Raw genomic sequence first — 26,106 nt, 5'->3', positions numbered from 1 at the left:
TTTCCCTGTTTTTCAGAAGTCTGAATCAGACTTTCTTTCTCTCTGCCAGATGTCCAGCCAGCTGTCACAGGCCGTGACCAGTCTCAGCACAACAGTGACCATGTCCCCCGTCTGCCCCATGACTTCCAGCCTCACCTCCACCCACCCCTCTCTCAGCTCCGCACCCTCCTCGGTGACTCCTCCTCCCCGCAGCACGGCCAGCCCAGCCACTCCCAGCCACAGCACACTCAACCTGAACACAGGGTAAGAGACCAGTACACGTTACAATACACCAACTGGGATACCCCCATTGTCAGGGCAATTTTAGGTTTCTAAAGGGTCGGTTCACCCAAATTTTGATAAAGACAAACAAACAGATTTTCCACTTACCTTTAGGGATATCTAGCCACTCAGGAAGTTTTCATTTTATTTGGCCAGGTTTTAAGATATCTGTCTCTAAATGGGGCCAGTGTGCTTCAACAGAATGGCAATCCACCTTTCTGACATTGAGCTTGACCACATTAGCCTTCCAACGTGGTTAGACAATGATAAACAGGAAGGCATCCAGGCACTCCAAAATGGATAAACAACATATTGTACATATTAGTTCTATTCGAGCAAACCTGGCTATGAGATTTCTGCCTCCATCCCAATACAATTTTGGTTTGAGGTGTTTGAAATGTTCCAAAAAAAATATTTCTTCAGAAACAATGTCTGGGATAATGTACAGAACACACTATGTGCAGTTTTTTTATTGGAATTACTGATTACTGATACACCGTTATTGTTATCCAGAGTAATAAGTAAGTAATACTTATAATACACAGATTCTGGAAAAAAACATATATATGTTTCACTGCTGTGAGCACCGCAGACAAAGTTCCTTCATCTGCAATAAATTGGGTCGGCAGCAACAATCTCAAAATTATGTTTACTGAGAGCAGGATATTGCAAACCCTGAATAAATTAAACAAAACCTACCTCCTGGCTATATACCACTAAAGGCCTTTACACACCGGGGGCGTGACGAATAAATGACTCGAAAATGCAAAAACAACTCAACTCAACAACGTTACCTCATGACAAGTAACCGCGGCAGTGGTACTGCAGGGCTGAGTTTTCTCTTCCACTCTCCAGTAAACTTGCGGCGGCGATGCGCTTTGAGTTCAGACTGGTGCACGCCAAGGGTAGAGTACGAGCAGGGAGAAAGGGAGGCATCTGATTGGTTCTTTCCAAGCCGACCGCGAGGCAGTGATTGGTAGACGTTTTTACAGGATTACAGCAGCTACAGATGACGGCTCTCTTCCGGTCCTTTTTCATAAGTAATGGATCGCTGTCGGGGTGTAAAGACCATTTCAACCAATATAACAAATAGTGTATACTGGATAACATCGTCAACTCTGCCTTTAAAGAAAAAAAGATTCATCTGAATTACAATGTTTTTTTTTATGACCACTACAACTGAAAACATTTAGGCAAAAATATTTAAGTGCAAATACACACAACCACACATTTCCATAAACACACTGACCATGAACACTGATGAACACCGTGCTCGGTTCACCTGCAGTTTGTAGTTAAATGGTTGATACTGCTTCCCCTGTGCTACAGTGCACTCTAACCCTGTGTGTGTCTGTGTGTGGTTCTTGTGTTCACAGCTTATGGCGTATGGGTAAAAAGAACGGTGACGTGTCTAACTACATCACCGATTTCGCTGCAAACTTAAGGTAATTGCAAACCGAGACACACACATGCAGATGACACAGTGCAATATAATGCTGTGTTCTTGTATTGAATCACCTCTTACATAAATGCATGGTTAACCCTCTGAGACCCACAATGAAATGGCTACTATGGGGACTAACATCATCAGAGATGAACACAGCTGGACTTATTGGATGTCAGCTTTACAGTGATATATACATAATTTATGTAATTCCAAGACTGGGATCCCAGTATGCAGAAATGTTCAAAATATGTAATTTTAGATTAGTCGAAAATAACACATTTATACTACATTCACAAACTGCGTGTGATTATCATAAAGTGTGCATGTCTATAAAGGGGAGACTCGTGGGTACCCATAGAACCCATTTTCATCCACATATCTTGAGGTCAGAGGTCAAGGGAGCCCTTTGAAAATGGCCATACCACTTTTTCCTCTCCAAAATTTAGCCCAACTTTGGAGCATTATTCAGCCTCCTTCCCGATAAGCTAGCATGACATGGTTACCGATGGATTCCTTAGGTTTTCAAGTTTCATATAATATCTGTGTCTTCAGCTTCTAGCTCTAAAACTGAACCTGCTACAGCCTCTGAAAGACAGTAAAGTCGGTCGGGTCTCAGAGGGTTAATGAGGTGTTTTATAACATTTGTCCAAGATGTTCTGTTTCTTTCTTGCATTTCTAACCTCTTGTTTACAATCTGTACAGCCAACTGTCAGCAAACTACTGCTCTTTATATGTGCAGGGCTCAATTTGCCCTCCGCTTGTCCTTGCTGCTAAACCTGCTTTTTTTTCTCACCTTTTCTCCTCTGCCTGTCTGTGTTCGTATATATGCTTGCACATGTATGGTGTGTGTGTGTGTGTGTGTGCGTGTGTGTGTGTGTATGACACAACAGGAACACTGTGATGGGAGTTAACACAGGGATGAACCAAGCCCTCCTCGGTAACAATCCCCTGGCCACTATCCAAGGTGTGTGAGAGAAAGAGAGACGCTGAAATGGGTTTATTTCAGGAGAGTGAAAAAAAGAGAAAGCTTAGCATCAGCAGCACCGATAAACAGAATATAATTTAGAGGTCAGGGCTCAGGTGGTGTATCTTATTATTTAATTTCTGGGAAAAATCTTAAGGTCACAGAATACATAAAAATACACAGAGAGAAGAGTTTTTATGTTCTGGCAATACATTCTCCTCCTCTCAAGCACTTATACACTCCTACACACACATAAATGCTCAGACTGTACACGACACATCCCCTCTCACACACCTTCCCACACTTGAGAACAACACAAGAATAGCACAAGAAGAAAAACAATCATGCAGAAGTCACCACCGAACCGTCCCGACCACTGTCAGCAGAGCTACTTTTTAATCATACTTTGTGGTGTGAGGATGAGTAGGGGGGAAGAGAGAGGTGTATTAAAAACAGAAGTGTGATAATGAGTAATACTGTACAGTTATGCATGTTCAGTGAATCACATCGCGCTGGTAGACTAACAGACTGGAGACGCGGATGAACAGGCAGACGAGGCAGATAGAGTTGCAGAGAAGAAGAGTGACTTATTTCTCATATGTTGCGGTCAACATCCATGACTCCATCCCATCGAGTGTGTGCGTGTGTGTGACGGTCATTACGTTACTGCGTGGGCTAAGTGTTTGTGTGTGTGCGTCTGTGTTGTCTCACTCCATCTTTAGCCTTTCATCTCTTCATTTCATCATCGGTCAAATGTGTTGATAAGTAAAGGAGAAATTCACCATAAGGTGAAAACGCTGTTTTTGAGGACACGTTTCATTTAAAGTTTAAACCACCAACTTTAAACATCAGAGCAAGAGCTACATTTTGGACTCACTATTTCACACCACTTTGATGCTCGACACACACACACACACACACACACACACACACACATACACACATACACACCGAGAGATCGATCGCTGAGGAGGCAGAGATAACAGTTTCTTCACCAAAAGTAGCCTCGACAGACCATAATGCCGTGCACCCACAAGGCATTTAGACAGAGGAGTATGGGTGCTTTTTCTCCAATGGGAAAAAAATAATAATCTGTTTTGCTGTTGCTATGCAATCATAAACATTATTAGGCTGCGTTCACATGTAGCATTTTGTGTATGAAAGAAGCGCTGCATGAAGCGCTATTCACAGCCACATCATCGACCTTGTTTCCATGACAACAGATCACTCATGTCAGCTTACCTGTTGCTGTGCTGTATCTGATCTCAAAAGATTATCTTGCTACAGACATAAGACAATATTCAGTTATTCTCTATTGGCACAGTGTTGAAATTGTATTTTTTATTTTTTTGGGGGTGGGGGGTTAAAGGTTTCTCAACTGTCACTCAAATGATTGATGATGATGAATAAAACCGACAGGTGCACTTTTTACACAGAAACAACACTGGGTGCCTTGTGGCCGCTCCCTGAGCTTTCCATTTAAAAGAGGTGGTGATGGTTATCTCCACCTACTTCTGCTGAAAGAAACAAGTTCAGGCACTTTCTCTAGCTTGGCTGTGCACTGTGGGAAATTATTTACTTGAGTAGTGGTACATGAGGGAGCCTGACAGACTGAAAATATAAATGAATACACTTATCAGCAAACAACGACTAAAAAGCACAGGATATTACTTATTAATGACAAATGTTAAGCTTTTATTTTCCTTTTTGATGGGTCTGAGGGAAGAGGAGTAGGGAGGATAAATTTAAACTAAAAATTAACCTGAGAAGGAGGTGGAGGAGGAATACACAATGCAACCCGGTCACCAGTAAACCCAGTGACCCAGTCACCACCAGTATATGTTGGCATTTTAAGTTTCTGCAAACCATGTGAGAACGTTGAATGCTGACTTTTCTGAATCAAAAATACGTTTCATGGGCGCCTCGATAGCTCAGTTGGTCTTAACCGTGGCGGCCCAGGTTTGAGTCCGACCTGCGGCCATTTCCGCATGTCGCGCTCTCTCTCTCTCTCCTCCTTTCTAAACTGCCAAAAAAAAATTCCAAATAATACAGAAAAAAAATGAAACAAAGTTGATTCTGAAATACCGTCAAAGTGAAATATTCCTTTAATCTTTTTCTCTTCTCCCAGCCCTAGCAGCCAGTGGTGGCCAGCTGCCTCTTTCCAGTCTTGAGGCGGCCAGTAAGGTGATGCTGGGGGCCTCTGCGGGCCAGGCAGGGTGCCTCCCCTCCTCCCTCTTCCTCAACCACCCCGCCTTCCTCCACATGGGCCAGAACCCCGGCACTGGACTGCTCAGCGCCGCCGTAGCCAAAGCCTCCCAGGCCTCCCCCTTCACCTCGGCCAGCAGCATCAGCCCCACCCCCTGCTCCCCCTCCCCCTGCTCAAGCCCCGCCTCTTCCTGCTCCTCCAGCGAAATGGCACACAGCCCGCCCTCTCTGGGCGGGGCCAAGATTGAGTGACCGCGCCAAGGGCCAATCAGAGAGGAGGAGGAAGGAGGAAACGAGAACCTCGCCTTTCACACCAAAGCTATCTCTTTCTCTCTCTTGCGCTCTTCTTCCGTTATTTTTTTCGCAATGGCTCTCTCTCTCCTTCTCTCCCAGTCTTTCGATGCCAAAAATACACAGAATGAAAGAGGAGAGAGGGAGGGAAAGAGGTGAAAGAGGGGAGAAGAAGGGGGGAGAAGGGGAAGATTGAAACCAAAAATCTTTATCTATCCAAACAGATGGAGAGGAGGCAACGTGGGACCTTTTTGTCAATAACACGTGATATCGACTCCACTCTTTCTCTCTGAAGGAAAACAAACCAATGACTCTTTAACGAAGAGACGGAAGAGGAGCATGTCGAAGTGCATAAACCAAAAATGACAAAAAGATAACTTTACTATGTGACAAAGGAATGGCGGCAAGGACAAAAAAGAAAATGGAGAGGAGGACTGTGCTTACGTTTTTTATTATTTCGAAAAGCTGCGGGTCTGAAGGAAGAGGAGTAGGGAGGATGAGTTTAAACCAAAAATTTACCTGAGGAGGAGGAGGAGGAGGAGGAATACACAATGACAAAAAAAAAAACGACAACCATACCAAAATCCCAAATACCAAAAACCAAAAATACGGAGAGAAAAGCTTTATTCAAAGGACGTGTAAATACTGAAGCTATCCAGGACCAGGACTCTACTGCTACTGCTACACACACACACACACACACACACACACACACACACACACACACACATCAAGATCTAATCCATCCTGCCATCGACTCATCCTGTCTGTCAGCTCATGTGTCTCTTATACGTTTTCATGCTAGATATATTGAATAATTTTGTAAAAGATTGTTACTGAACGAGTTTGAATGATTTCCACTGTACCTTCACGTGTTAGTCTCTTTACCTACCTCTGGTTTGAAGAGCATAGAAGAGCTTTCCTCTCTTTATTTCACATTTCCTTGACAGAGGCTTGTTATTCAGTGTCCATTTTTTACACTTTGAGAAGTACAGTTGGGATTTGTTTTTTGATTATTTATTAGTGTCATTTTACAATCCAGCTCCTATTTATTGTTGCAGCTTTTTTTAGCGTTAGCTTTTGGGGCTTAAATCATCATCATCATCATCATCATTGTTTTCATCGTGTTGTCATTTTCTTTTTGTGTTTTTATCATGACTATTCTGCAAGGACAGAGACGACGCAGGTGAAAAGACGCTCACCAAGTGCCGTAGATCCAAAATAGAGTTGGCACGCCGCGAGCTGATTTCAAGGTGTGAATGAATCTATTAAGAACCTAAACATGTGACATTTTGTGCGCTTAATCAGACCACTCTTCCCTCGCTCGTATAGATAACCCATTATCACTGAGTCCGTGGCTAAATGAACATGCCCTGGAAAACTTCACACGCTTGAAAATGGCGTTGGTTAAGAGTGGCGACCATTTTTGAAAAGTATGAAATAGGGCCGTGATTGGAGATTTAAAGTAATAACCGTTGAGACTGAAAGGCTAAATAAGTCAATAAAGCCAAGTTTAGTCACAGCCGGCTCTCATTCCTGCCTCGTCAATCAGCGTAGACGCCCCCGACACCTGTCTGTCTAGACATGTTTACTGGTATTTGTCTGTTTCCATCATCACTCCCATCGATCACATTTCACTGTCATTTTCCACCTCAGACTGCCATTAATTCTCAAATGGAAACCAAAGCATTCTCAAGGCTGTCTCAGCCAAGACATATGAACACAATAAAGACACCGAGGGGCTGAGAGCGGGACGAAAGCCCCCCTGGTGTAGTCCCCTCCACCTGGCCCGTCCAACAAACCCACGGGGGAAGCTTTATTTAGGGAACTGATCCTTTACTCCGAACCCCCAGAGAGAAGGGTGCGCTGGGACAGGGCGAAGGAGGGACATGAGGGGAAGCAGGCGTCACACTTTTTTTTGTAAGAGGATACCAAAAATAAACCCAAACCAAAAAAACAACACAACCCAAGGAATGACAGAAGCAAACCAAAAAGAACCCTAACCAAATGTGGCTGGAGGGAGGAGGGGAGGAGGACGAAGTGCAGGTGTCTGTCTGTCTGTCTGTTAGCTTTAGGGCTGCAGCATTCGCCCCACTCTGAAACTGTGTAGCATGGATGGAGGGATGGACAGAAGAAGGACAGACAGTTCCTCTCCTCCTCTGCCTCTCCAGCTCAGCTCTCTGGTCCTGGATGGAGCTAAACGCAAATGACCTCACTGAACTGATATCTTCTAAAAAAAAAAATCTGTTTTTATTTTTCTGTTGGTTGGTTCTGTTTTATCTCTGCTGTGTCTCTTGATGCCGTTTTATGTACTGTACTTTAGTGCTTACTACTCATTTGGAATAACGTACTCGCTTACTTACTACAAGAGCTCCTTATTTTTTTCGTAGTCGTGCTAGAGATTTTTATCAGGTGGTTGGAAAAAATACTGTGAAAATTTAGCTTCCAGATTTTTATTAGATAAAGAAACGGACTGTCTTGGCAGAGAAAAAAGACACACAAAAAGCCAAAAATAGCAAACCTTAAAAATGCCAAACCAAATACTGAACCAAACCAAACGCGTTAGAGAGGAACAGCCTTCTCTGCATGAGGGCACAGAAATGGGTCAATTTGTCCGAGGTAAAACTGTGCGTTTTTCTGTGTTAATGGGAGGCCAAATGGTGAAAAAAGAAAAATGAATAGGGTCTGCAGTGATGTCTTGTCATTAATTTTGACCCCTGAGACGGCGTAACACACACTTCAGACACAGAATAATACACACAGCAGCGACCTCAGTCAAGTTGACCGTTTGAGAGCTGGACGCAAACGTATCCAAAGAATATTTGGTTTGATCCACACCAGAAAAACAGTCGACACGCGAGAATCGTTTCACGAACCAAACTTTAGATGTGGGGTTTGCACCTTAAAGGTGAAACCTTTTCTCCACATTGACTCTTAGACGGAATGTATCTGTTAGTGCTTCTATAGATTTTGTAGAAAAAAGATCTATGTTCTACTGCTTACTTATCGCTAATGTATTAAAAAGAAAAAAACTTACAAAAAAGACTTTGAGAAAAAAAAGATCCTAAAAAACATTGATGATAATAACTTGATTTTAGACCAAAAATTTTAACTATCTCTCTTTGGACTTTTATTTTTTATTTCTCCTTATTAATGCTGATTTAGACTTTTGATTGTACTATTTATTCAGGGTAGGGTTGATTTATTTGCTTGTTATCTTTTTTGCCTTGCTATTTATTTGTTAATTTATTTCTAGAGGTGCTTTTTTCATATTCTGGGATGTATTTGTGATGGATTTTTTTGTTTTTTGCCCCCTGCTGAAGTTCTTTCTTACTTCTTTAAACCAAATAATACCAGAAATGCAACCGCAGGTCCTGTAGGGACTTAATAAGAGAATATGGCTGACTGGATGGTCAGCCATAAAGATATTCTCCTCCTCACAGTTGTGAGAGGCAGCACTGTGTGGACGAACACCTCATCATTTGCAGGATTTTTCAAGGGAAAAAAAATTAATTCTGGACAGACACATGCCTTTGTTTCTCCTGATAATAAAAAAAGACAAGTTGAAATTCTGTTTCAATAGAGAACGCATTAATATGTGTGGAAAAACTGCCTGAGTGAGATGTTCTTTGAGACGCGGTGCTGCCTCTGTTCTCGATATTTTCTCCACGGGGAGAACACACTGAAAGCTTTACAGCTACACAACCAAAAACACAGAAGAAGAAGATCAAATGGGGCAAAGTTTTTTACACGATAGAGGGGAAAGAATGAGGCAAGAGAGATGAGGGCGATTTTGGATTTCCAGCCGTAAATTGCCCTCTAACTTCTCACTTTGTCTCTTTTTCAGTTTTTTGTTTTCACTTTTATAGAAGCTTTTTTCTTCATCCACTGTAGGATGTAAAAGAGAGATAGTTCATCATATACCTCATATTCTTTGATGATAAACCAAATAGATGAATGCTTTAAAATGCGGGGTTCAAGTGGGGACCAGGGATGGTACGCGTGGGCGGTGTGTTTGTGTGGCCGGGAGCAGACACAGTAAGGTCAAAGGTCGTTGTCCTAATGGAGGTAAACACAGAGGTTTGAGATTGATCTGGGAAGTGACAGATCATCGACTAGATTGTAGTTTTTCTCCATGGGATTCAGAAGGTGCCATTTAAGGTCAAAAGGCAGCGCTAGTTCACGCTCCGGCCCACACACACACACACCTTGTCCCCCTGGAAAACACCCCCCGCTGTCTGTGTTGAGCTTTGAACACAGCCCTCTCCTCATATCTGACCCTCGCTGCTTCCTCCCTGTCAAACACGGACTGTGGGCTTAAAGCCGCTCTTTGGCACAGATCTGGGATCAAATCTGGATCCATTTCTGGGCTTAAAAAAAGCTTCAAGATTCGTGCCTCAGAGCCACTTTATCACCAAGGTCGCCGAGCCCTCTCTCGCCTTTAGGTCTTCATTGCCTGATGAGGGGGCGTATTGACCAGTTGATGTCCACGTGTATCAGGGAGCGCCGTAGGGCAGGTGACTGGGGAACGGCTGAGACCGGGGTTGCTAGGTGACGCGTCCAGACACTTCTCACGACTCGGTGTGTGTTGAGACGTTGGAAGTTGGAGGGAGAGGTGACTGAAGAGTCCATTTTGTTGTTTTGCTCTCTCCGTGCTAAGAGAGGAAATGGAAGCTCTGCTGCGTTTCTGACCAGGCACTTTTTTTTGTGAACCTCAGGGTTTGGGGGACCAGGTGTGAAGTGTAGATCTCTCCGGTGGGGATACCCCCTTAGTGAATGATACCAAAGTCAATGCCCCGCCGCAGGATCCAGCACGATGTACACACTCCCTAAAATCCTGATGTCCACCCGAGTGTTCAGAAACTCCACTTTCCTCTTTCCACTTTTTCTCTCTCTACACAATCACATCGTCTCTACAGGCTCAGAGATGTACCTTAACAACATCTTTTATAAATAAGCTTTAAAGGAATAGCTTCACTTTTTTGGGAAATATGGTTATTCATTCTGTTGCCCAGAGTTAGATGAGAGCCAGTGGGGACGACACAACTCCTGGAAGTCATTGCAGGCTGACCAAGAAATAGTTCCAGCACCACAAATGCAACCACGAGTTGGCATTTTTATACTTGGGTAAACAAACTACATAACAATTAAATTTCTGAGCTTTAGAGGTGCTGGTAGGCAGATGTTGTTACCTTAGGTGTTCTGAATCTTTAACATTATATTCAAACTAAACTGAATGTACTGAACCAGTAGCTTTTAGCTGTTGAGCTCCCCTTGCTGGTAACTGAGAGCACTGTTTTTAGCTCAGCCTTTATTCACAGTGTATTACTGCCTGGTTTAAATGCTTACCAAAAGACACTTAAAGCCACATACTTACATACATAATTATGCTGTGATAGCGCCGTGTCTGCTGAGCTATTCATTTTTAAAACAAAGCTTGTAAAGGCCTAGTTTTGTACTGAAAGTGACAGTTTTAACCAGCGACAGACTGAACTTGGTACTGAAATGAAGACAGTCAGAATAACAGCGTTATGAAAGGTGATGCATTTGCTCACACGCTACATAATCAGTGACTACGAGTCTTTGAATTGAACTGAACGGAACTATCTGAATCAGCAAAGTGATTCAGAATTTCCACGTCATTTGGACAGAGCCAGGCTAGCAGTTTCCCCCTGTTTCCAGTCTTTGTGCTAAGCTACGCTAACCATCCCCTGGCTGTAGCTTTATGTTCACAGAGGGAGTGGTGTCAATCTTCTCATCTAAACTCTGGCAAGAAAGCCCCCAAAAAATGTCAAACTATTCCTTTAAAATGCAAGAATCAATACTTGAACTTGATTGAAATCATGGCAAGATAAGAAAAAAAGTAGAGACACGATGGCGAGCAGAGCAAAGAAAACAAACAAGCTTCTTCTTCTTCTTCCTCCACCCACTCTCCTCCACACCATACACGCTCTTCCTCCCTTTCATACCTTTCTTCTCTGTCTCTCTCTCTTCTACAATACAGCTTTAGTCCAAAGGTTTCTCCAGCAACACAGCAAAGCGAGTCAGACGTTAAAGAATAAAACCAAAGAGCTCTAACTTGACCTTCTCTTCAACACAAAGCCTCCACTGCATCCTTCACCTCTACTCCTATCTCTATCTATCCATCCATCCATCCATCCCTTCCTGTTTGCTCTCCTTTAACTCCTCCGTCGCCTAGCGAGCCGGTCTTTGAAGCGTTAACCTCAGCTATCCAAAGGGGAATAATAATAATAATGATGATAATTAAGATGATGATGAAATGTATATTTTTAAGTATTTGTCATTGGAAAAATAATCTCATAATTATGATGATCATGATGACGACGACGATGATGATGATGATGATGATGATGATAATGAAGTTTCTCTTGGTATCTTTGTAGCTGTTCTGATCCTTCTTAAGTTCTTGTCCTTTCTGCTCGTGCTGCCGGAGAGTACTGCTTAAACTCCCCATCAGCCCCCTTCCCACTCCCACCTTTTTCATTTGGTTTACCCAATGTTTGGTCCTAACGTCTACCTGTCTGACCTTTACCCCCTGGATGTTTGTCTATGCCCGTGAGTGTGTGTGTGTGAAAGAGTGAGCTGTCAAACATTGACGAGGGGAAGATTTTTTTCTCTGGAAGTGGTTTCTTGTTGTTCGCTGTTAAAGAGGGGGAGGGCTTCAGTGTATTACATTTCCACCTGTGAGCGAACGTGCGTGTGCGTGTGCGTGTGCGTGTGCGTGTGCGTGTGCGTGTGTGTGTGTGTGCGTGAATGAGTGGTGGTTCCTGGAAAGTGGGATGGGTGTGGTTTGCTGGAACAATTTGCAAAAAAAAAGACAAAAAGATTCCTTGTTCTTTGGACAACAACAAGCCCCCACACATGTCAACTGTAACGTACGGTTTGCCAACTTCCTAGTACACGTAGCTTTAATTCCCCCTGTCACAACAGTCGGTGTGTGTGTGTGTGTGTGTGTGTGTGCGCAGGTATGGTTGTGTTGCCACCACTCCTCCCTTTGTGTCTTCCATCCTGTGAGCAGCCCTCCCTCCCATTCCCCGTCTCCCCTCCTGTCTCCCCCACCTTCTTCTCCCTTGTGGTAGCAAGTTAGCCTTTTAGTGTATTTATCTTGAAAACCAAAAAAAAGAAGAAAAATAACTCTACTTGTTCATTGTACAGTGTTGTTCATTTTAAGTCATTTTTGTAACTGAAAGTGTTTCATTCATCCAAATAAAACAGGAGACAAAAACTGTACAGATGATCCCCTCCACCGCCTCTTCGTCTAGTTTCTTAGTCGTTTCTATTCTGTGTATTAATGTTCATCTCGAACCACAGGTTTCACTTGTTCTGGAGGAACCTCGGTAAATGTGCCTCAACTTGTCGTGCCACGTTTCAACCAGAGGAGGGAGCTGTTAGACTTGATATCTTTCCTATCAGAGCCCAGATAAGCTGCCTAGTATTGGCTGGTATCTGTTGCTCTGTGACCCACTCAGTTGTGGAGGACCACAAGTGTCTTGGAAAATGTTATAAAGAGTTTGATAATTGGACAATAAAAAGATTTTAAAAATTAACTAATTAAACTATAGATAAATAGACTAAATTATGAAGTATTTCATTAATTGATTGAGGCAATTAAAAAAGAAGAATTACATAAAATAATTTACAAATAAATATATTAATACATCAATAAATAGGATAAATAATAATATCACAGTCAATAAATGCACCCTTTAACATAGATTAATGAATACAATTTGAAAAGTGTAATGATTAACTGAATTCACAAATTTAATTAAGTATACAGGTTTTAATCAGGCATTTGAAAGGGTATAAAATGCTTTCTAACTATTTCCATGCCACTTATAGTCTTCCATCAATACAGCACTGACTTAGCACTGGGTTCAATTTACCCAGTACCAATGGGTAGAAAACCATAGGGTCACAAATCAAAGACCAGGGGTGGACGTACCTACAGGTACATTAAACCTGCAGTAGGCAGAAAGTTTTTGGCATCATTTGGCAAAAATTCCATAATAACCTTTCAGCATATTATAATTCAAGTGTTCTGAGAGAAAACTAGACTTCTCCACCTCCTCATGGCTCTGTTTTCCGGTTTTAACACATCTAGCAGGTCATTTCAGAGAGAGCGTTCCTATTGGCTGTGCTCCGGCTGGTGGGCGGTGCTTGGTATTTCCTCAACATGGCTCCTCGGTCACAAACTTTCTAATTTTTACAGCTAAACAGTACACTACAAGATGTTTCTGAACAGAAGAAAGGAAATAAATAAAAGAAGCTGCAGGTGTGTTTGCGGCCGCAGGAGGGCGCCATCAGCTCCATGTCCAGAGAGGTAGGCTACACTATGCACTCCGGAAATTAGAAATGTTTGCATTCAAGGATCACGTACGGGGTGTGGTTTAGCATTATCGTACCTTGGCATCGTTAAAAAAAAAAAGTTGCATCTATCTTAATTAATTATTTAATGCATCAACCAGCCAGCATGCTAAGTGACTCACCCACGACATTAGCGACTGGGTCTGGCTAACAGCTAAATGCTAACATGCTAGTTGACTGTGACCCCTTAATCCCTGATATTGCAGTGGGACCAGAGAGGGAATGGACTGGTTGTACTGGGACCAGAGAGGCCAAGTGGACTGGTTATGCTTTGAGAATGAATGAGTAGAGAAGACAGAAGCAGGAGCAGATTGTGGAGGACTTTGCGGTGCCATTCAGACAGGTGAGTACAACAACACACAGACTGGACTCTCCAGATGAGAACATCAACAACCACTTTGTTGCCTAGCAACATAATTGCATGTATGTGCTGTTGATTCTAATAGAAGTTTCAGGCATTGTGGTATCCATAGCTTGTTTTATTTATTGCTGATCATTTTTTCTGGTTAATTCTGCTACACTGAGGACGGCAGTTGCATATTTATTTTATAATTGATAATCAGTTGTATGCACAGACTGCAGAGTGCCTATCTGTTGGTTTGGACATAAAGGTTCTTGAAGCTGATGTTGTTCCAGTTGTGTATAAGTTGACATGTAATGCAATCTATTTAATTTAACAGTAGTAGGCTATATCATCGACATCTTTTGGGGGGACTTTCTTCTAGGGCTCTCCCTGAGATGGAGGGATGTTGGCCTTTAATATGTAATGCATCATATTAAATAAATTAATCACATGCTTTGTTTGTAGCTACAGCTGTAAAATAAATGTCATGTAGTGGAGTAAAAAGAACAATATTTCCCTCTGAGATGTAGTGGAGTAGAAGTATAAAGTAGCATAAAATGGAAATACTCAACAAAAGTACCTCAACATTGGACTTCAGTACAGTGCTTGAGTAAATGTACTTAGTTACTTTCCACCGCTGCTCAGAGTACATTTTAACTGACCTACTTTTTACTTTTACATTAGTACATTTTTTACCAAAATACTTTTACTTGAGTACAATATTGTAGTACTCTTTCCACCTCTAAGACAATGGATTGTTTAGACCCATCATGAGTGTTACCTTTTAATTCTACTGTTGGGTTGTTTATTTACCGTGCAATGATTATCCGGTGATTACAGACACTTCGAGCGAGAGGAAGTCACGTAGACGAGAGCTGCAAAGTCTCATCCTGTGTCCCCACACCCTGCAGATAAGTTCTCACCTAGCAAACTTGTCGTGAGGGGGGGAGAAGAGGAGTCAGATCCTCCTCATCTCTCCCTCCATTTACTTTCTTTCAGCTGAGTCAGGGGACAACTGCTAATTGACAAACAGCATTGCATACTGTACGCTTGGCCTTCTCCTCTCATCCAGAAGTGTTTGTCTGACTGTTTTGTTGTCTCCTTCCACTCTCTCCTCCTCCTCCTCCTCTTCCTCCTCCTCCTCCGGCTCATCACTCTCCCTCTCTTGTTAACTGCCTCTCCTCTTCAGTCTGTCTCCCTCTTCCTCCCCCCCATCCACCCTGCTGTGTGGCACAGTAGGTGGATGATTAGGTAGGATGCTGGAGTGTGTAAGTGTGACAGCTTTCAGACACCCACCTCCGAGTTGAGTCACGGACGGCGGTGGTGAGCATGTGATCCTATCACCAGGGTGACTCGGGTAGATCTGTGTTGCTGTGTTGTCGCATCGATATGTAAGAGTTCTTCTTTCCCTAAATGTGTTTGGAGATATCTGTGGCTTTTACTGACATATACTCAATGGTGGAATGTAACTAAGTACATTTACTCAAGCAGACATTTGAAGTACTTCTACTTTACCTCTATTTTATGTTACCTTATACTTTTTCTCATCTAAATTTCTGAGGGAAATATTGTACTTTGTATTCCACTACATTTATTTCACAACAGTTATACCCAACAGAATATAGAATCATTAAAATTATCTCCCACCTCACCTCAGGAAATTTTGACCAGACACCATCAAGAATTTGCATATAAATGTATCTTTTAAATTTATAGGTCTATAAATACTAAATCAACCTAAAATAAACGCCATGTGTAAGTTTTTATCTGTATTTCCCCTCAGGTTGAGCTTTAAGGTTCATTCTTGACCTTGGAAACACTAAAATCTTAACTCCACTTGATAGATTTCTTACAAAGCTTTCAACCACATACTTCCATAACTGCATATACTTTAACTCATGTTGATGATTCATTTTAAGTTAGATGCATCATATTTTCAAATAGTTGTTATTGTTCTTTCCAAAATTAGATAATCACACAAACTTTTCTTAGACGCAATGTTGTTGCTATGTAACAGCGCTGAGTCAAAATGTCATGCTATCTCTAGATAGTTATTATAAGAGGGAGCAAATTATTTTCTGTGGGACTGGTGGGGATCATTACTTTCTATTGTTGGAGCACTAAATGTTTGACATCATCACAGAAATGAAAGTCACTCTCTGTGACTGTAAAACCACACTGTGGCATGAAGCGGGTAACTGGAGAGCGACATATCTGGTTAGGTGAGGAGTCAGTTAACACAGTAGCAACTCGTTGGCTCTGGTCAGTAAAGGTGGAATTGGCCACGAATAAGGCCTCACTGTGTCAGTGGTACGAGAAGACAGAACGCCAGCTGTCAGTTTAACCAGGAACACTGCCAGTGTGTGTGTGTGTGTGTGTGTGTGTGTGTGTGTGTGTGCGTGTGTTATTGGTGCCAGTGAGAGACAGTGCCAGCGGTGAAGTGCCACTAGACAGATCTGGTTTCCCTCCCTGAGCAGCAGTGTGTGTGTTTGTATGTGTGTGTCAGCACTGTTGCCTCACCCGTCGACCTCTTGCCCTCTACCAAAGACACACATGCAGTATTGGTGTATTTCACTCAAACTGTAGTGCATGTGTTAAAGTGTTTACCGAGAAGCTTCGCTGAGAAATATTTGAAGGTATTCGAAGATTCGCAGAGCAGCGCAGAGCAGCGCAGAGCAGCGCAGGGCAGCGCAGGGCAGCGCAGGGCAGTGCAGCGCAGAGCAGCGCAGAGCAGCGCAGGGCAGCACAGGGCAGCGCAGGGCAGTGCAGCGCAGAGCAGCGCAGAGCAGCGCAGAAGGCTGACATGTTCTTCTGTCTGTCTGTCTGTCTTCATCTCCCCTGTTTAAGTGCCGCTGCCGCACTACTGTGCACACACCTCTACACACAACAAACAGCAATATCCGTCTGAGAATACCTGATAATTGTTCATGTTGAATATGAATAATGAATAATGTGATTCCAGCTTCCTTGATCCAAACCCTGAAAGCAAAATATACAAAACAATACTCTTTGACTTCATTCTCTGCTCAGGTAGACATTACTCTTCTATATCTTTACATAGCAAATAGTTGTTGGCTGCTATAGTAATGCTCTCAATATCGAACAGAGCACCTATAAAAAAACAAAATGAATCAATTTTCTTCCACCCATTGAACAGCTTTCTTTGAAAAGATTACAGATAGATTTGGCCTTGTCTTGCTACTGACATTATTATTCAGTGACTTCAAAGTATGTGTGTGGTTAAAGTAACTACAAGGAGTTTTTAGACAGTCTCATACAGATGCAGAAGTTGAAAAGTTATCTGTAGCCACTTTAAGTACATGAAGAAAAACGAAACAAGCTCCCTAGAGCTTTAGATCTGTTGAACTCTCATTTCATGCTGTTGCTGTTCTAGGACTTCCTGCCATCAATTCAATTTCAATAAAGTGTTTACAATTTAGTGTTTCAGGATAAATCGAGAACAATGGTGTAATCAGCATCACATAAATATCTCCCAGTGAGACTGTGGACATGTTGTATGTTCCAGTGGCTCTGTTCTCTTATCTTTTCTGTCATTCCTTCTGCGTTCACCTTGTCAATAAAATGCCAAAAACATGAATGAAGGCAGGATGCCGACACTCCACGGAAATTAACATCGGAGCGCTTTGGGAGATATAAGGATGTGACAGTCATTTAGCACATTTGCCTCCTCCATTCCTTCATCTCCCTTCCTTCAGTTTTATGCAGATCTGAACGTCACTCAGAAACACTCAAGAACACACAGCAACAGTGGGCACAGCGGGGATGTCGTCCGCCCCCTGAATGACACATCCCATATAGAGCTCCCACCGCCCAGAGAAACCCTCCATAACGCTCACACCTCCTCGCCTCCCCACAGTCTTAAATTGCATATACAATGCACAAAGCTCATGAAAATGCTAGTAAGAGAACTTTAAGTTAAGGCATAGGCTCCCAATGTATTTAATGGGCACACCACCCACATTAAGAATTCCAATATGTTATTTCCATGGTCTAAAAGAGTTCAATCAATATTTGTGAACATGAGCTACTCTCTCTCAAAACCAGAAACCAGAGAAGTAAGTCTCAAACTTGTGATCATAGGTTATAAAGTTTGGAGCTGCTCCATAGACAATGAATGGGAGACTGATTTTGTGGACCCACAGAATGTTTGTTTTCTTTTTTTATACCCAAATGAGCTTTATTCTATTGTAGTGTTCTCTGTTGTGAAACAGAAAATGTTCCCATATACTCAGAATGTTCCTCTGGGTGCTCTCAGTGTCATCTATAACATATCTCCTTATTCATTGTCTATGGAGCAGTTCCACACTTTATACCCTATGACGTCACAAGTTTGAGTTTTAGCTCTCTAGTTTTTGGATTTGGGAGAGAGTTGTTCATGTTTATTAATACTTTTTGGACTGTATTAAATCATAGGAATAACATGTATGAATTTTGAAAATCCGCGTGGTTCCCCTTTAAATGTAGTGAACGGTGAAAATACATGTACATGTTTTCTGTTTAGATAAAAAACAGCATCGATTGTGCCAGCCTCACCTCCCCAACACCTGTCCATAAATCACAATTGAAGTGCACTCTTCCAATGTCTCATTGTGCCTGACCGCACAGCCTTAGTGTTAATCACAGTAGCTGGTACTGGGTATGCTACCCCTCATACAGTCCTGAGCCAAATACCCAAAGCCTCACAATGACCGTTCCAACATTCTGATGTGTAGAAGGTATGTTTACCATGTTCACAATCTTAGTTTAGCGTGTTAGCATTCTAACTAATTAGCACTAAACACAAAGTACAGCTGAGGCTGATGGAAACGTCATTAGTTTTGCAGGTATTTGGTCATAAACCACCAAAGTGTTTGATATAGTCAAATCTGCTGGTGGTGCTACAGTAAAAGTCAGGGGATCACCAAAGTTTTTAGAAGTCATCATTTGGGGATCTTGGATATTAATACCAAATTCCATGACATCCAGATATTTCAGTCTGGACATCCCTATAGCTACGCCTGTAGTGTGGATACAAACTTAAATGGGATAGAAGCAAAGGTCATTTATTACAGTAAAATACACTTTTGTCAGATCTTCTCTGTATAAAACTTTTAACATTTTGGATGTATATGATTTTTATACATCTTTATATTATGCGATTACTAGTCTAGGGTTTTTTTCACTTTCTAACTTGGTGTGTGAATGATTGTGAAAGAAAACAGTAATGGTTAATGGAGAGAAATTGAAGGGTGACTGGTAGTCGGTTAGGGTTGACACAGAATGCTGCTATGCATGAGTACTTGATACTCCTGGGTCTCTGAGTTAATTGATATGCCCCCACCCAGTACCAGCCAGCCAAAAAAAAAAGGAAATTCAATCATGTGAGCAATACCGGGCAATGTGGCCAATATATTAGACAGCCACAACAACTACAAAGATTGCTTGTGAAAGTTCATTCTTGTTTGACCAAAGAAAATCTATATTTTTCCAGGCCTTTCTACAGCAAATACAGTTGTCCAGGTATTCACGGTCCTCTGCATCCAGTGAGGAAGACCATGGTGAGATGACCGTGAGTTAATTTGTTTCTTTGACACACTACAACAAATGTTTTGTAGCTTCTACTCTTATTAAAATGTGACTTTTCTATATTTTGTAATGAGCTGTACTGAACATATACTGTGTACACACAACACAGCAAATGGATAATTACTTGAGAGGACGTGCATGATGTAAAACATTAGGCGTCAAACACAATGGCACACACGGGTCAGAAATAATGAATCAGTGCCACTGTATAACAGCAGCTCCCACACTGTGAATGAGCCCACTGCGCGGCACCTCCACAAAGGGACCTACAGTATAGCAGCGCAAAAACAATCACTCACACACACACACAGGCCACGCACATACGAGGAGAAATCCGACAAAGCAAAGGATGATGGTGATTATGACACATAGCTATGCCACCCACAGTGGTGCCTGTGCGAGGGCAGAGCACATCAAACTGAGCAAGTGTAACACATGCTCTGTGTCAGTCCTCCTCCCCTGCACTGGCATGTAATGTATGACACATAGCTGAACCACCTACAGGCCTGCTGTCTCCATGCCCAGCTGATGATGATGGGGTGGGTGGGGGGGGGTACTCAGAGCACCGGCCAAGGAGACGGATTCCAGATCGTCCTCTGGGTGAAAGAGGGGGTAGTGTGTGTTTACGTGCTGATGTGACTGCTCGCTGTTTTTCAACTTTAAAAATATCCCCAAATGTCACTTGGAGTAGAACGAATGAATGAATGTACCGCTGAACGTCATCTGCCGTCGCATCCCACCCCCGGTTAAACAACATAACTCATGTTTGAAACAAGCCTCTGGGTGTTGTGTGGCTGCAGGGGCATCTGTCCAGGGCTCAGGGCTATTCTCTGTATGTGACGAGCGTGTGGTATCGGGTTGGTGGGTGGAGGGTATTTGGTGGCTGGTGGCCAAGCACCTCTGGGTGATCCAATCTGAGGAGGGGCTGAGTGACCCAGACTTAGCCCGGTGTGAGGATGACTAATTGAGGATGAGAGAGAAGGGGGAGAAGCTGAGGCTGTTACTGGATCTGACCTCTTCTGCACATACAGTACATGACACACACACACACACACAAGACAGGGAGTGATTCAAAAACCTAATCTAATTCAGGACTTGCTGTGACACATATGGATGAGAATGGGGAACAGAGTCAGGAATATTTGTACTGTACGGGATGAAAGGTGAGGAAATTCCACCTGTTGTTCTTATTTATTTTTCAATTAATAATTTTAAGATGTGTCTGTTGTTATCGTTACAACTGAATCATTTCCACAAAGCAGTGAAGGTTATGATCACCTCCCTCCATCTGTTTGACTTTGAAACTGACAGAGAAACTGGCATGAAATTAGCAGAGCAGATTTAAGGATGAAACTATTTATTTCTGACTCTCTGACCTTTTGTATAGCGTCACTATCGGGCCAGACTTCCAGTTTACAAATGGGCAAATTTCCCAACTCAGATGACAGATGACTTAAAGGAACAGTGTGTAACATTTCGGGGGATCTATTCGCAGAAATGCAATATAATATTAATAACTAAGTTTTCATTAGTGCATACTCACCTGAAACTAAGAATCGTTTAGTTTTTGTTAGCTTAGAATGAGCCCTTCATATCTACATAGGGAGCGGGTCCTCTTCATGGAGTCCGCAATGTTGCTCCGCCATATTTCTACAGTATCCCAGAATGTACAAACCAAACACTGGCTTTAAAGAGAGCCTTTTGCATTTTTTACGATACGTGAAGGCCACCGTAGTTCTCTGACACGCTTGTGAAACTGTGTGAGTGCAAAACCGTGGTACAGCCAGCCGCCGTCTGACTTCCGTTGCTCCTAAAGTAGTGTTATTATGACCTCTGAGCGAGGCGAACAGCGTTACCACGGTTTTGCACCCGGCGGCTGACGCTACTGCAGTCTTGGAAAGGGAGGAGTGAGCGGAGGGGTATTCAGTTGATTGCAATCTGCAATCCCACCACTAGATGCCGCCAAATCCTACACACTGTACCTTTAAATCTGCAATAACTGATTTGTTTGGCTAATTGGGGTCAGAAACAAGCTGTAAACACCACTGACATATCATCAGCTTTTAAGATTATCTGGCAAACATGCATTTTTGACCACCTGGAGATTATTCACTGTCCTTTTAGCTCTGGTTTTGGTCTCCACCAACTCCTGGGGGAAATATCTGGCTCTTTAGCTGCTAAATGCTCCACTATGTTCACCGGTGTCTTGCTAACTTTGTGTGCTGTTTGGTGCTGAGCGGGTAGTATGCAGTCAGTTTTTAGAGTTTTTCCACTTTACACGAAACAATGCTAATGAGAGTGGTGACAGTGAACTAAAACAAGGACCTAAAAGTTGCTACAAACCTCCGTAGAGTCGAGGGGGAGCTTCAGAGTCAGATGATAACTAGCTGTGGGATCACCTCTCACAAGCTCCAGGTAGTCATGTGATCCATTGTTAATATAACAATATTGATCATAGCTACCTTATATACTGATAAAAAAGATTGTCAAGTTATTATCTGTTAATCAACTAATTGTTTTAGTACCTACAGTAATAATTCTCCCCTTTTGACACGACGATATTGACTGTAAAAGTAATGGCGATGGGATATTAGGCCGGGGCAAAGGTCTGACCTCTATTGAGTGCTTAATTGTTGCTCATAAAATAATGGCTGCCTCTCACTCATGCTAATAAAACATAACTGAATACAAACTGACACAGAAAGAGGACGAAGAGAGACATGTGCAGTGAGTCCAAAGCAGCTGTCCTGAGTGGAAACAGGCGATAATGAGACAGATGTGGTGAAACTGAGAATATGTTTAAATCAAAGATAAGGAGGGAAAACACAGGGGTTGGATGCGGGGGAGAGAGGAGTAACAGAGGGGAAGAGGAAGCTCTGTACTGTGCCAATAGGAAGAGTTTGTTCCTCAGTGAGATACAGGAGACAGTGTCAACACACACGCTGTGCTCAATATAGCTACTGTCACACGGCCAGGCATACCTCTCTCTCCTCTCCAGCCTGACACTTGCACCTTCCTCAACACCCCTACTGGCTCGCTCACGTTCTTCTTTATCCCCCCCCCCTTTCTTCTGAACAGGTTACATTCTTCCTTTCCCTCCCCTCAGTCCTCCTCCGCGGCCCCCGTCCATCAATGTCACGTCCCCGGAGCTAAATTAACTGATCTCCCTTCCTTTGCTCTTTCTCCCCTTCCCTCTCCCCCCTCTACACTCTCTGTATATATTACAGGCTTGACACCCTGCCAGACATTGGTTTAATATAACACACATTCTCTGTGCCTTCCAGCCGCTCTCACATTACCGTCTCTTTCCAACTCCCACCACCCCGCTTTCATATGGGCACTGGCCGCTTGCTTTTTCCATACTTTACCCACCGCAAAAGGAGCTTTTTGTTCTTGAATAGCTCCCTCATTGCCATGGTAATCCAACAGAAAGAGAGTGCGGTTTGTCTGTCGAGGGCCTCGCGGATGAAAATAGTAAGTCATGATGGGTTTCTTTAAGTGGCCCTGAGTCTGAGAAATCAGTCGATGCAAATTTGGAGAAGTCAGAAGTTTATATATGTGTGTGAGGTGTCATAGTTTACCACCATCAAGCCCACGTTGGTGTTCTTCTACATCTTCCAGGTGGACCTCTCTTTGCCACCTCGGCCCTCCAGTTGATCCCCCTCTTCCTCTGTCTCACTTGTCCTCCAACGTCACCCTACCCGCCCCCGTCCTTCCCTGCTGCACCACCCTCACCACTCGCTGTGGTAATCCCATTACTCATGTGCGAATACCAGCTGGGGAAGAGAGGGAGGGAGGGAAAATGTGGACAGAGGATAACTGTGTAAAGGCCTCGGGTCTCAACTAGACGGTTGAAAACTCTAGACGTTTTTTCAAATTCTTGCTCCTAGAGAAGAGAAGGAAATATTGATTGACATTGCAAATTGTTTCACTGTTCAAACTTTGACCCCTTGTGACCCTATTTGGGGTAAGGAGTGTGAATTCAGAGAGACAGAGGGAGTGATATCTGGCTGTGTCTCGCGACGGTTGGACTGGCAAGCTTGAAAATAAACAAGTTCTTTGATGACAAAGAGCCCATTGACTCTCTTATTCCCTCTCTCTCTCTCTTTCTCCCACTCCTTATTCTCCACAGCTTTGCTCTCTTTTCCTCTCTGCCCTTTTTTTGCTCTTGCCGTTTCGAAGGGGTGAGGTTGGAGGGTGAGTGTTGTGTCAGTGCGGAGGGGGGGAGGCATTAACCGCCACCCTGTTGCACTTGTTGTCCCCTCAGCTGCCGGCTTTTTCCTTTCATCCGGTCTGCTCTCACTCTACACGCCTTTTAGTCTAGCGACCCATCTTCCCTTCTCCTTTCACTGTCGCACAAGAAGTGAAACCTTTTTTCTCCTCCGTCAAGGTTCTCCACATGAAGAATTAAAGCCGAACAAGGGTTTAACTTCGCAGGCGTTTCATACAATACGGTCTGAAGTTGATTATGTAAGATCACTTGCTGGAAGTCGAAAATAATTGTAGCACTTAACAAAGAATAGGTGAATGGAAAAAGAAAGCCAAAGACGGAGAGTGTTGAGGAGAGTGTGAGTGCACATGCATGTGTTTGTGTGTGTTCACGTCACCAGTGGTATGAATCATCACATACTCTATGTACATATTACACCTCTGTTGGTTGTTTAACGCCCCGTCCAGGAATTATAATCCTGCCTGGCTTCCACTGGTTGCTGAAATCGGGTTGTACGTGTGCATGCATTGTGTGAGTGTGTGTGTGTGTGCACTGCCTGTGGTGGCACTGGTTAGTGGGCTACCACACCCATTGTCCATGGTAATTACACTGACTCGAGCCATCTGTGTTGTAGAGGCACAGACCAGAAGAAACCGGTGTGTGTATTAGTGCTGACTGGATGGCATGCTATGCAGTTGCACCGCTGAAAAACAAGTTTTGACCTTCTTGAGCCACTGTACACTAACTTGTATATCAGTTGGGATTATTTGTCACGTCGTCCATTCTTGATTGGGAAGACACATGCCCTTAGCTGACATGAGATAAAGAGTGGAGAGGATGGGGGGTGGGTTAGATATCTGGGGATGCTCACACCCACACCCACCCAACGGCGAGCATTCACATACACACAAACGCTCCAGTGACAAAATCTCCGCTCTCCCTTTCATTCTCCCCGTCTTTCTCTGCGAAGCGTCTGTCTGTCACTCTGATTAGGAACGGACAGAGTCACATAAAGCACGGAGGGGATGAAAAAGGGCGGGATGGGAGATAGAGGGAGTTACAGATGATGTGGAACCAATAGGACAAGGCTCTTCTGTGATACACTCTGTTTGTCAAACACATCATCAAGTTCACTTCACGGGTCTAATTTAATGGCCAAATACATGTGACAAATTCCAAAAAGAAATGTGAAAAACGCACTGCACATATGGGAAATGTACCTTCTCTTACACTGCAGAAGAAAATCAAATAAAGCCTGAAATTGTATTATTCTGATCAGGCATTTCTAGTACACAAATAGGATATCTTTCAATAGATGCAACTTTTTAAATAATATTTAAGAGGGGAGTTTTATACATGTATTAAAGAGTCTATAGTAGAAAGATCACAGGGCATGCTGGGAGAAAGGGAGAGATGGGAAATCACATGCAACAAAGGTCTCTGGCCTCCGCCTACTGCTTTAAACAGAAATGTGTCAGACCTTTATTGCAGTTTGATGGCATAAGCCAAAGTGTCAAAAGATACTAAAAGTTTCTGAAATAAATCCTTTCCTGTATTGAGCTGACATTTGCCTGCCAAGATAACTGCTAAATTGCTTGGATTTTTTCTTTAATTTATCAATCGAAAACCTCATTTTTTTTAATTAGCAAGCACTCACATCCTAATGAGATTCTCTATTATAACTTTATTAAAGGCGAGCACACTGCAACTGTCCACCATCTGTTAAAAAATACTCTAAAACAACAACAGACAGCGCTATCATTAACTGGAGGACAAATATAATGTATTTTTTGTAGGGCTGTCAATCAATTAAAATATTTAAACGCGATTAATTGTGATTGTCCATAGTTAACACATTTTTTATCTGTTCAAAATGTACCTGAAAGGGAGATTTGTCAAGTATTTAATACTCTTATCAACATGGGAGTGTTATGTATATGTATATATGTATTATTTGAAATCAATTAAAAACACAAAACAATGACAAATATTGTCCAGAAACCCTCACAGGTACTGCATTTAGCATAATAAATATATGCTCAAATCATAAAAATGGCAAACTGCAGCCCAGCAGGCAACAACAGCTGTCAGTGTGTCAGTGTGCTGACTTGACTATGACTTGCCTCAAACTGCATGTGATTATCATAAAGTGGGCATGTCTGTAAAGGGGAGACTCGTGGGTACCCATAGAACACATTTTCATTCACATATCTTGAGGTCAGAGGTCAACCTCACCGCTTCCTGGGTCGAGTTTCGACCACACCATTTTCACAATAAAAGCGGTATCAGATGGATATCAGATGACGTTGAAAGGTGTTTTAATAATAACAATAAATTAATTTATCATGTAAATACATTTAACTTGTAATGTCAGTGATATAGGTCAGTCAGTAAATTGTTGTACTTGATCC

General features: G+C 42.7%; 1 protein-coding gene across 9 annotated transcripts in view; it reads left to right on the top strand.

Annotated features, from left to right (window-relative positions):
- pou2f2a (POU class 2 homeobox 2a) overlaps window positions 1-5,735 on the top strand; it is a 45,085-nt gene extending 39,350 nt beyond the window's left edge. For 4 of the 9 annotated variants that reach the window (XM_037785071.1, XM_037785077.1, XM_037785075.1 and 1 more), the window contains 4 exons: window positions 17-243; window positions 1,638-1,706; window positions 2,599-2,672; window positions 4,801-5,735. In XM_037785071.1, the coding sequence (XP_037640999.1) occupies window positions 17-243; window positions 1,638-1,706; window positions 2,599-2,672; window positions 4,801-5,129 (699 nt within the window). In that variant the 3' untranslated portion in view covers window positions 5,130-5,735. The remainder of the gene's footprint in view (window positions 1-16; window positions 244-1,637; window positions 1,707-2,598; window positions 2,673-4,800) is intronic. The other 5 variants (XM_037785073.1, XM_037785079.1, XM_037785072.1 and 2 more) reach the window with 4 other exon arrangements.
- Window positions 5,736-26,106: the final 20,371 nt, after the last annotated feature.

This window comes from Sebastes umbrosus, chromosome 11, assembly GCF_015220745.1.
Source record: "Sebastes umbrosus isolate fSebUmb1 chromosome 11, fSebUmb1.pri, whole genome shotgun sequence".
Taxonomy (NCBI): Eukaryota; Metazoa; Chordata; class Actinopteri; order Perciformes; family Sebastidae; genus Sebastes; species Sebastes umbrosus.
Note: the sequence above shows the minus strand (reverse complement) of the source record. Positions and strands in the feature narration are given on the sequence as shown.